This window comes from Enoplosus armatus, chromosome 9 (genome assembly GCF_043641665.1).
Source record: "Enoplosus armatus isolate fEnoArm2 chromosome 9, fEnoArm2.hap1, whole genome shotgun sequence".
NCBI lineage: Eukaryota > Metazoa > Chordata > Actinopteri > Centrarchiformes > Enoplosidae > Enoplosus > Enoplosus armatus.
The window spans coordinates 6,849,989-6,862,651 of NC_092188.1; the positions used below are offsets into that span (position 1 = coordinate 6,849,989).

Below are 12,663 nucleotides of genomic sequence, written 5' to 3' on the forward strand. Positions count from 1 at the left end.
TTCTGCCACTCAGCCATTACCTGAGGATAAATGGCTGAAGTCCAATTCTTTGTGGGGAATACGTCTTTATCAAATAGAATATGAGTTGAATATTTCTTTCAGTCTAATTTAGGTAGGCTTAATATAGGCCTTGAGTTATGAATTTGCAACTCTCGACAGGAGTTGTAGTCGGCCAGGGAGTTATTGTCATTTCGCGGTCTATTTAGCAAGAATGGCAGCCTGCTGAGATTCTCTCCTCTATCACCTCTCTTCTATCATTCTGCTTCTGTCAGGTGTTCCTTCTGCTCCCTCTGACATCGCCCTGCTGCTCTGCACTGGATCAGAGATGGTGTTGGGCTGGAGGGCCCCCGCCTGTAATGGGGGAGACCCTGTGCGTGGATACTACCTGGACCAGAAGGAAAAGGGCATGGAAACGTGGAGAGAGGTCAATGTCAAGCCTGCCAAAGAGAGGCAGTTTAAGGTCAGTAATGCTCCAACGTGATGCAATTATGGTGTAGTGTGGTTGTTAGCCCTGCTCGTGCCATGGATCAAGGGATGGCAATGTCGGTCCACCACTTTGGTCCAGACTGAAATATCTCAACAACTGTTGGATGTATTGCCATGAAATTGTGTACAAACATTCACGGTGCCCAGAGGATGAATCTTTATAAATCTGGTGATCTGCTGACTTGTCCTCTAGCACTACCATCAGGTAAAAAGTTTAATTTGTCCAATAATTTGGTTTAATACCAAATACTTGCAAAACTAATGATGGTGATTTCCATCATCCTCAGCTGTACGGTGTGTTTTGTTTACACTAAGATTTCTGAACATTATAAGCATTATGCCTGCTAAACATGTTAGCATGCCGACGTTAGCATTTAGCTCAAAGCACCACTGTGCTTGCACGTATTTTCATTTCACATCATATGCAATGCTGGAAGATGTTTTACATAATGCACATGTGAACTTGCAGTAACAGTGTCTTTTCTGTTCACTGACATAGTACGAGAACAAATAATTTATTTTTCAACTTTTGATGAGAAAAAGAGTAAAAGAATCAATAAAAAAATCCCACAGTAAGCCAACAAAGACATTTGTAGTCGCTATCACCACTAAGGGCGTAGCTTTAATATAATTATTCCAATATAAATGATCTCTCCATTTAGCAGTGGTGCCTCAAAATAATGGCAATATTGGCTAAACGCTCCCTCATCCACATTGGCTGTGTCACTAGGCAACAAGCAGTGTCCATGGAGACCTGGAGGAAAGTTAAATCTTTAACCTGTCTCAGGGAGATTACAGGTGCTCACTAATTAGACATTGTGCAAATGTGTGAGTGGTTGTTTTTAGCCTCTGGAAAAAACAAAGACAAAGCTAATTAGAAAAAAAATGACTGTGCCACTATATTAAGATTAGCCCTACATGTTGTGAAGTGCGGAGTGTTGAGGATTGGAGACCCCTTTCCCAGAAGGAGCCCTCTGATGAGAATGTGCAGCTCCCACATTTGGGGTAAATGAGCAATTTCAACAACCTCACATCCTCAAAAAGTGCAATCTCCACTTCCCACCTGAGGTGTTGTATGCTGTTATTTAAATCAGGTTGCCGGCTTCCTGCATGCAAATTAGAGTAATTGTAATATTGATTGTGCTGCGATTTTGTGCTCAGGGCCAGCTTTCTTTTCCGGGTTGGAGTTGTGCACAAAATGTAAATGACTTTGCCATGAAAGCTTCTGCAACTTAAGCTGTCAGGAAGACATGTCAGTGATCCTGCTTCATTAGAACACAAACAGATGTGAATCTGTTCCACTTCTCCTTGGATTAAAATTCCACCACAAACGAGACGTACACAGATCATTTGAATTACCAACACAACACTTTAAAAATACAAAAAATATGTAATTATATATATACATATATATAATTTATATAAATATAAAAGTGCTCATTCTACAGAATAATTTCCCCTTTTGATAATATATTATTATATATCACATTCTTAGATACATTATTATATAGTTAGGTAGTTTTGTCCAGTGGTGGTCAACCTAAGGGTCAGTCCCCTGTAAAGGGCCACAAAATAAATCATTTCGTGGGATCATTCATGGGAACAAAAGAAGAAACAAAGTTCTTTAATTTCATTTAAATCAAGAGGAAAATGTCTCTTTGGTGGAACTACTAACATCTGAAACATGACAAGGGGCCCCAACTACACACTGATTATCTGTTGGGAGCCACTGTTTTAATCTTAACAATGCATTGTATTTTGTACGTTTATCAGGTTAAGGTTTTAATGATCAAACCTTAACCAGCAATGTAACTAGTAACTATAGCTGTCAGATAGTACAATATTTCCCTCTGAAATGTATGAAATGTAGTGGAGTAGAAGTATAAATATGAATTAAATAGACTCAAGTAAAGTCAAACTTACTTTGCACGTTACTTTGCATTACTGATAAAAGTAAATATGAAGGGAGTATCAGTATAGCTTTAAGTTTGCCATGATGGAGCACAGGTCATGGTTTCAGTCTCTCAGCAGCCAAGCCTGATGATGTTTCCCTGAGGAAAACACTGTGCAAAGAGGTGGAACCCAAACAAATGTGTTAAATTAATCAAATGCAGCTTGTTCGCCATCTAGTGGATGAAAGCTGTTCTTTCTTCCACTAATTTTGTGAGGCAACCTTTACATTTCTGTGTATCGATCTGATAAGAAGATTGTCATTCTACCAAAATGTGGTTAGAGAAGGATCTATAGATAATGAAGGGGGTGGTAGGTGGGGAGAAATTGGTTTTTAGATAGCGATTGCCATTACTGTGAAATAAGCTCCCTCTGGTTGTGTCAATTAGTCGCCGGGAGAGAGGCGAGAGCAGCGGTAGAAGTTCACAACTGTTCACGGAGGCGATAAGGGCCTTAAAGTCTAAGTGGCTGTGAATAGGAAGATCAATGCACAGATCAATAAGGCTGAACCCTTTCTCTTCCCAAGGCCATAGCGTCTCGGGGGCTCAAAAAATGCTGTGGCGGCAGCAGCAGTCGAGCTAATATCTTGTAAAATGCCTGCTTGAGTCTGGAAGGGTGTAACTGTACAACCAGGGAACTTCTGCTCCGGTACGATGTGCCAACTGATCCGTGTTTCCCTCAAAAACATCATTTTGATTTATGTGAAGGAATAAAAGTTTTATGTTGCATTAAACAATGCTACAAAGAAGTTTAAATCAAAGAAAAGTCAGACCTTTATTGTCTACACCAAAATTCATAGACCACTGATAAAACATGTACCGTATTATACTGGAGAAATCAGAATAAATACAAACTTAAACACATCAGAATTGATTTTGAGTTTGATCATCTGTACAGCAGAATATTTCAGGGCTTTGTCAAACAATTTAATGGAAAAGTGACACTTCAATCACACAATGTCCTCCTGAAAACTTTTAAATCTGCTAACCTCAGTGGCTACAGAAAGAACCAGTTTTCAACAGTGCAACTAAAGTGAGATGTAGCGTGTGATTCAGGACCAAACCTTTGTTTAATATTCATGCATGTCCTTAATTGTGGTTTTGATATATATATTCTTTTAATAGAATCAAAAGTAAGCTTCTATACTGTAAATGTCATCTGCACCTATTGGTGGACACTACCATCATTTCACTAGAGCTAATCAGCTTTTCTACGCCTGATATATTTCCATAGGTTTGCAACCTGGCGAGTGGACACTTCTACCAATTCCGTGTGTTTGCTGCCAATGTTGCTGGCGTCGGGAAGCCCTCTGAGGCCAGTGAAGCTTTCCTGTGTGAGAAGTGGACGATGCCGGAGCCAGGTGAGGAGAATGTGTCACTTTCAAACCAGTTCATTCAGAAAGTGGATGTCCCTTAAAATCCTTACTTTACTTCAGAACATTGATCTTCTGCTGTTCCATCCTGACCTACAGTTTCTCCTAAAGACTGTTTACATAACAAAAATTGTATTGGAAAAAAAAACGTGAGAGTGATACAAATACAATCCATCAACTGAAGGTGACCACGCACTACCATTTTATTTTTAATTCAAATTACACCATTAAAAGTGCATACGGCCGTCTCACAACAAAATAGGCCAAAATGAAGTACCAGAATAAAAACAGGCTATTTGCATATTATCCCATTAAAGTGCAAAATGGAAGCAGAGGTCAGCAGTCAAGTGTGTAATACAGTAGCTGAAATAAAAGCTAAAATAATAGCCTCGAGTTAGAGGTAGTGGAATTCATTATGTGTGTTTATATGATTTGTCCTTTAATATTGAGCAAGACACTGAATCCAGAGTTAACCTAATTCAGTAACAATATCAAGTTTAGTTTCCTTGATAGAAATGATTGTTTTATTTGCATCTTTCCAACAAGGAACTTTGTCCTTTACTGCCTTATCTTTGATAGACGTTTTATTCAAGCATCTTTTTAGGAGAGTATTAACTGAGTGTCTGCAGGTACTCCTTTCAGGCATACAGCCCTAACAACCTCCGTCAACAAGTAATTGCTGTATGTATGTAGCCTGAGAGACGAAACCAAGGGCAAAAAAGTCTGTAAATCACTGGATGCACAACTCTCTGCTCATTGCATTGACTGCAAGGTAATAACTGAAAGAGACTCAGATGAAAATATCAACATTTTTATCAACCCCTCTCTTCTCTCATGTGGACGGACAGTAAAAGAACAATGTTTAGAGAGATTTTAGCAGCAATAAAAGTACGATTTTGAAAAGTGACAGGGACATGCCCTCCCATTCCCTGTGGAAATTAAGCCCTTGCATTATTATTGCAAACATACACACTCTATGTGGACACAAGCACACACACACACCCACAAAGTCACTCCAGTATGTTGTGGCTCAGTCGGCAGCCCGGCACTTCTGGCCCGGCTCATATCAGCTTCTTGTGACATTAATATTGAGAACGGAGAGAGGCTTTCTCACTAATGCCACTTTTAAAGCGCAGCTCATTAATCTTGGTAAATGGGCTTTCCTCTGTGCCGTTAATAATTTAAAAGCGACCGAAAATCATTAAGCAAATGAACTGCCACGTGCCAGCATATAGTCAGTAGGGGTGGATGAAGGAAAGTCAAGGTACTCATCTTGACTTTACTCCTATTTCTGGTGAATGTGATGAAGAAGTCCTGTTTGGTTTCGATGTGGTCACTGAGGGAATATATACAGACCAATATATTTTCCTTGTTTTTTATTTTTCTTGTAGTTTACTTCAGTGTGAAGTTTTATTAGTCAGTGGGTTTTTGAACACAAACACACACACACTCTGTAACTCCACAATTATAGCTCCCCTGCACAAAAACATTGACCCTGATATACTGTTTGTCCATGCTCCTCTCCTGTCTCAGGTTGCCCCTATGACCTGGAGTTGAGGGAGGTGAGAAACAGCTCCCTGGTGCTGCTGTGGGCGGCTCCGCTCTATGAAGGAAGGAGCCCCGTCACTGGCTATTTGCTGGAAATCAGCCAGGGTGACCAATCAGACAACTGGACTGCTTTGAATGAAAAGCCAACGTCTGACACACATTACAAGGTGAGTGAAGCTGTAAAAATGTTTACAAGCTTCAGTTCAAGATAACAGAAAGATAAAGTACACTCATATATTTGAAGTTGATGATTTATAATCAGGATTTGTCCATTACCTGATTTAATACAGTTCACGCAATTCCTGTGTTGTATAAAGTATGAATGTATTTAATAGCTGTGAGTGCCAGTAAATTATTATTACTCCAAAAATCCACCTAGCAGAAAGTTGAAGTGCTCCAGCACTTCATTCCCTGTCTTTCTGTGGGTCCAAATGTTGAAATAATCATGATAAAATATGACAATGGTCTGTAAATATTTGATGTGTTTCTTATGACATCCAGGTGTCGGGTCTTCAGGCGGGTCAGACTTACCGTCTCCGTGTGTCGGCTGTCAATGAGGCTGGAGTGGGCTGTGCTTCCCTGCCCACTGAGCCGGTCACAGCTCAGACCCGACCAGGTCAGGCATCAAGGCTCCAGATATATACGAATATTGTAATAAAAAAGTTAACCTCAGAGGCTTGTTGGAGGTTCTGGACCTAAGATACAATATATAATAATAGGAAAAGCATCCACACACTCCAGTCTGTGTGATAGTTATTTATAGTTTTGGGACGGTTAGCTTAGCTTAGCTCCCAAACTGTCAAACTTTTCCTTTAAATGCCCTTTTTTATGCCCACTCAAGCACTGAGAACATCGGTTTAATCCAGTGATGACATTGCAAAAACATTTACATCGTACAGCACATGTAGCATTTTTGCAACCAACCAATGCGAAATTGGAACATACTTTATTAAAATCTCTTAATTTGAATATGTTACTTTTCAGCATAGGGAGTATGGATAAATGAAGTGCGAAAAAGTGAGAAAACACAATAAAATACAGTGTATATATAATGCTAGGAATTTGCTGATGGCGTCAGCAGCATATTGCAGACTAAATGGAAAAGTATGAACCACACTAACCGACTCGCTCATCCTCAGGCACCAAAAACATTGAGATTGGAGTGGACGATGATGGTTTCATATATCTGGGCTACAAGGCTGATGAGAGGAGCGACGAGAGCAAGTTCCTCTGGAGGAAAGACTACGCAGAGCCCGTTGACGCCGGGAGAGCTCGGGAGGAAACCAAGAAGAATGGGTATGGTTGTTCATGTGGATGGATCATATGACAAATTACTTTATGTTTTTAAATAATAGGATTTAAATAGAGATTACATTAACATTAGACGTGGTCCAGACCTTTTGAATTTGCTTTGTAAAGCAACATTTTTGGAGTACTTCTCACTGGGATTCTCATTGAAGGCAAGCCACTTTGAATTATCTCTTCTCTTAGCTTTAGGGAAGCCTGCCTGCCAGCTCTCACATTCACACCTCATTAACAACATGTAAAACAATAATTTCATTTTAAGTTCTGCTGGCTGAAAGACATTGGGATAACACTATTGGGACAGAAAGCACCGTGAAGTCTGATGGCTCACGACACCCTGTGCTGCAGGGTGCACGGATAAACAAGAGGCTGAAGATGCTCTCTAGATGCATCTGTCTGTTTTTCAATTTGTCCGTCAGGTCAGTCCTCACCTTCACAGACCCCTCTGAGGAGGATTTGGGTCTCTACACCGTGGAGATGAGCGACAACCCAAACCTGTCGTCCAGCTACGACTTCACTGCTGAAGGTAAACTAAAATAGACCAGAAGGTTAGGAAACAGTCTTGTCCAATTCACAACTTCACCTCAGGCACAATGACAAAAACACAGTTCAACTGTTCAATTTTAAGTGTTATCAAGCTTTTCTCTCAAGCAAATAATTATGCTGCTACAGCCACTTCCACAAGGTCACTCGTTCAGCTAAGCATATGTGTTCAATCAACTTTCAACTTAAAAATAGAGGCATGCGAGCCATTGTTTTACTCACTGGTACTTTGACAATATCTAAGTACTAAGAAATGTGAGTCCTGATCAAAGTTTAATTAACCTTCAGCTACTGTTTTACTTCTTTGCAGACCTTGAACGACTCAAAGAACTCAGCTGGAACGTCAGAAATCCACGTATGTACCAAAGACATTGTACTGTTATGAAGGAAGGTGCTCAGCAACATTTAAGAGAAATCACACTTGAAAAGGATAGTTCATCAGCTGGTATCAGTGTAACTCTCAGCAGTAAACATAAATGTACAGAAATTATTGGTATTGTTGCACTGATATATTGACTTGAAAATACAGTACTTTCAGACAAATGGTGTAAAGACAAAGCGAGACTGGTCAGCAAAATTAATCTGTACATATTAAGTATTCTACATTGATTAAACGATCGTCTAATCGAATTCAGCATATCCTGAAATGCTCTGTGTTCGTTTTTTGGCAGTGATAGCTCTGAAGTCGGGCTGGCAGGTGGAGGTTTCTGAGAAAGGTGACGTACGTCTTTGGCTTCAGACAGAGAGTCTGAGTAACGCTGCTGAGCTCCGTCTCATCTTCAATGACCGAGAAATTTCCAGCACTCCGGTAAGCAGGTTATCCTGCGATGCTGCAGCTTAGAAAGTACGAGCATGTCACAAACTCTGGCAGAGTTAGAGGATTTGACTTCCACTGCTGATAAAAAAAACTACTTTATACTGTAAGGCACTTTGGATAAAAGGATCCACCAATGGGCATGTGTTATGTTTCTACATTCTGGAAAAGCATTATCGCTTTACAGAAGTTACTCATTGTTACTCTAGTTTTATGAGTACCTGCCAGAGCTCCTTCGCCTTGTCACCCCACAGTTTCTTGAGTTGCTGACTTCATGGTTGCTAAATTAGGGTAGAAAAGCCATTTATATCGCCTGTATGAGGGGGAATTGTCAAGTCCTGATTAGCCATATTAGTTCATGAAGAATTCAGTTTGCCACTCTGACAGAAATGAGTGAGCAGAGGTTCCCAACCTTTTTGTCTCATGACCCCTTAAAATTAAACAATGTCTTCTTGTGATCCCACATCACAAGTTATGGCCTCAGTGTGATCATGGGTTATGAGTAGGGATTTTTCATAGACTTGTCCCTTTTGAAGGATTTTATAGGGCAGTGGAGGTGAGACTATGCAGTATTCATCTTATTTGATGGATTCTGAAGAGGTAGAAGTAGCACAAATTAGAGAAAAATGCAGTAAAATACTTTATTTCTTTAATCATTACTCAACATCATTGTAAATGAGGGCCAATGATTTTTTGAGTTTAAATAAAGGTAATATTATCTTGTGGTCCTTGAGATTTATCTTGAGACCCGCTATAGAGTTTGTGAGAGACTATATACTATACTACATTTTCAAATGGCGCTAATTACATTACAGTAATGTGGTCATGATTTAAAGTTCGAGTTACCAGTGATTTAATCAAGACATATTGTACTAAACATATACCACTAAAAGAAATATAAACGTCAAATAAATGTATCTCTAAATCTCTTCATGCACAAAAAGTAGGAAACTTACAGATGTCATGCAACTCAGCAAGGTTCTTATAACATTAGCAGCACGCATCTGTGTTCATGACAAGTCACTATCAATCGAAAACAGCTGTTAGTGTTTTAGTAAACATCCTGGATGGCAGGAAATTGAGGCTGCCAACAAAGATGAAGAGCAGGTGTGCGAGGCAGCAGAAAGGTCTGGGAACTGAGCTAATTTAACAAAGTCCAGGAGACAGGAGGATCAACTGAGCTGAAGGTGGAGAAGGAGCCCACATCTGGTACATGTGTCAGTTTTGGTTAGATGCCAAAGAAAGGCAAAGGTGGAATGAACAGACAATTTGATATGGGCATGGGTGAATGGCATGGCAATGACATATAATATAATAACGTGTATTTCCTGTGACATTTCCTGTGAAATTTGTATACTTGCACTTAATATGCATCTCACATATCTCAAAAATGACCTTTACTTTCATAAAACATCTCAGTAAAAGCCATAGCCATTTGCAACAAAAACAAAAAGCAATTTCATAAACATTCTTACCGTATTATTGACAAAACAACGTAATGCTACAGCAAGAACGAACATGGGAAATAGCGCCGCAGTGATTTCACCTGCCATTTCAAAGACCTAAAATAAAACAACAGTATAATCATCAAGGAACACAAACTGAATGTGAACAAACCTCCTCAGCACTGATATATGTTACGACACCAAGCTAAAAATAATCAGCGCTGCCGTCAAGGTTATTGAACCATGCACTGACATGTCCACAGAGGGAAAAGCAAATACAACACAGTGTATTTATTGTGGTTTCGCAACTCTGTCAGATGCATTTTGTGTGTCTGTGTTTGCTCCTGCTTGTGTGAGGCGGCCGACTGCTTTATATTCAGCTGCTCCCATTCATCATCTGTATTTCATTTTCATTTATTCCATTATTTCCCAATATCAGAGCTCCATCTGAACAGTACTGATTACACGTTATTTCTAAATGATCACAGCTGAGGTTTGCGAATTCAAAAGCCATTTAGCTGATTAGGGCCCTTAGGCTTGCCATACATCTCAAATCACATCCGTCACTGAGGCCTATCAACATGCAAGGCATACACTTATCTTGATGAACATAAAAGCCATGAAAATTAGCTCAAAGGCTGCTTCCTATGTGTGTCTGTTTGTTTGAATTTGTGTTTGTGTGTGTGTGTGTGTGTGTGTGTGTGTGTGTGTGTGTGGCCTTGTATTACTCGTGTTGTGGGGACATAAATCCGTTCACACAGTCTCATTGTGGGGACTCGCCTTCCTTTTGGGGACAAAACTTAAACTTAACTTAAACAAAAATCATTAAACTTTAGGGTGAAGACTTGGTTTAAGGCTACGTTAAGGTTAGGGTAAGTCTCCAGGGAATTAATGCAAGTCAATGTAATGTCCTCTGAAGTGATGGAAACACGACTGTGTGTGTGTTTGTGCACTTGTTAGAAAAAAGGAATATTTCATCGACAGTGTGCATTTGTCATTTCAGACTCTTTTCATGCACTGATTCACGTTAAATTATCTCTGCGTGACTCTACAGTAGATTGCAAGTGGCGTGTCATCTGGGATCATCTATCTGGATATGAGCTGATGTGTGCTGCATGTGTGGCAATGTGCTTATTTGCTCTTCTGCAGCACCGTAAGATCAACTTTGACAAGGCCAGCGGTCTGGTGGAGATACTGTTTGATCATCTCTCTCAAGAGGACGAGGGCTCGTACACGGCTCAGCTGCGGGACGGCCGTGCCAAAAACCAGTTCACTTTGGTCTTTGTGGATCAAAGTAAGTCAGTCAATTACTTCCCAACTAACTTGTCATGTTGGTTTTTTTTACATACCATAATGAAAGACAAGCACAAATGTGGAGGAACAACAGAACACAAAAGGCATTAATGTGAATGTGACATCACACTAGATCAACACTTACACTGACGCAGTGATGAAATGTTATCTTTACTTCCTTAATGTGACGTATTTCGCTTTGAAACTGGGTGTTTAGGTGAGACTAGGGCTCTAGCTACCATTGAGGTCATGACCTCTGTATTTGTTTTCTGGGAATTTGAAGGTTTTAGCAACTCTAGCAACCATCCTGCAATTAACTAACTCCAGTTTATTTTAGAGTCAGTCTATTTAAATGTAATTGCTTTAAGGCAGTAAATAGATAATTAAGAATTTCCTCCTGGGATGTTTATTCCTGGCAGAGTGGAGAAGGCTTTTAATGTTTTGGTCTTCATGTTGGGAAATAAAATTTACTAAAACATGTGACTGAATAAAATATAAAACATCACAACTTTTTTTTTAATGTCTCCTCCAAATTTTTCATGGTGGCGTCTTATGACCTCTGTATTTTTAAAATCCCAACTATGTCCCTGGGAGAGACGTTTAAAGTGCTCATTATTTTTGTGTTTATTTTGAATATTAAATAAATGAATGAAAAAGAAATCCAATATCTTGGTGAAAACATTTTTTTTAAATGACATTTGCAATTCAAACACTCTGTTGTACAACCATGAGTTTTTAAAAAGCATACTCAGACTGAGCAGCTCATTTGCATTTTCTGAGCTGTTTTCATCATAAAAGGACCTTGATTACTGTAAACTGTGGTGATCAGCGTGCTCTTGCAGTGCATATGTGTAGGGACATAAAATCCAAGTGAAAGTCAGTTTTTAAATTAATCTGTATTTTTTTGAGTGGAAATTAGTAAAATGATTAGCCTAACTCAGGAGAAGATCACTTTTTAGCCGTTTCAGTCAGAATCGAAGAAGTGATGCTGCACTTACATGGTATGCATCTTAATCACTCGACCACCAGGACCCCCAAGGACCAGATTATTCTCAAATATGCATCAAAGGGATGTCAGAGTTCAAGAATGTGTGATGTGTTATTGATTGCAGTTGTCATTTTACATGCTGCATGAGGTCAAATTAAAGATAATGTTTTTTCTGCATTCATGATGTAATTATTTCTGGATGGCAAATATCTGATCTTCTATTTGTACCACGATGAATTGAGGAAAGAAAATGATTTAAATTTCCTCTGGGATGAATACATTATCCAATACTTATCATAAGATTATTTTATCTTATATTTCATTTTGTATTATCTGTTTTTATTTTTGTTTATTTCCACTGTCCATTTTAGGCTACTTTCACCCAAAAGTACACTTTCCTCACCCACACATGCACCCCTCCTGAGATTGGCTCAGCAGTTAATTTGGGAAATGAGAACCTTTTCGAGGAACAGGTTATCGTCACTTCTCTCTACACGACCTGTGTGATTCTTCTGTTATGCACTCAGCCTGATATTGTTTGTGTCTCTGTCAGAGTTTCGTCAGACGCTGGCCCTGGCTGATGCAAAACGCCGTGACCATGAGAGAAAGTCTGGTGAGAAGTCTTCAAACATCAGTAACACACTGTATAGAAAATACGTGAGAGCCTTTGCTGCTGGGCCCAGCATGGCAGTAAATATTGTGCGAGTGTTTTGCTGAACCGATACCTGTGTTATATCAGTGTATTATAAAGTGAGCGAGTGACACCACATAGCTTAGAAAGATACGAACATGACTCTCTTTCATGTCATCCCAAGGTAAAGATGACATACAATAGTTACAATAGCTTTTTGATAGTTTTCGTGTGTAATGACATAGCTGCTTCGTCTCCTCTAGAAACTAAAGAGTCATATAAAGAAAG

The 12,663-nt window shown here is 39.4% G+C and overlaps 1 protein-coding gene across 1 annotated transcript in view; it reads left to right on the forward strand.

Moving 5' to 3' along the window:
- Positions 1–12,663, forward strand: part of myom3 (myomesin 3) — a 50,829-nt gene that overhangs the window by 32,299 nt on the left and 5,867 nt on the right. Inside the window, exons 17-26 of the mRNA XM_070911577.1 lie at positions 273–460; positions 3,670–3,796; positions 5,342–5,523; positions 5,858–5,972; positions 6,496–6,652; positions 7,081–7,187; positions 7,515–7,559; positions 7,876–8,012; positions 10,613–10,757; positions 12,298–12,357. Coding sequence (XP_070767678.1) covers positions 273–460; positions 3,670–3,796; positions 5,342–5,523; positions 5,858–5,972; positions 6,496–6,652; positions 7,081–7,187; positions 7,515–7,559; positions 7,876–8,012; positions 10,613–10,757; positions 12,298–12,357 — 1,263 coding nt within the window. The remainder of the gene's footprint in view (positions 1–272; positions 461–3,669; positions 3,797–5,341; positions 5,524–5,857; positions 5,973–6,495; positions 6,653–7,080; positions 7,188–7,514; positions 7,560–7,875; positions 8,013–10,612; positions 10,758–12,297; positions 12,358–12,663) is intronic.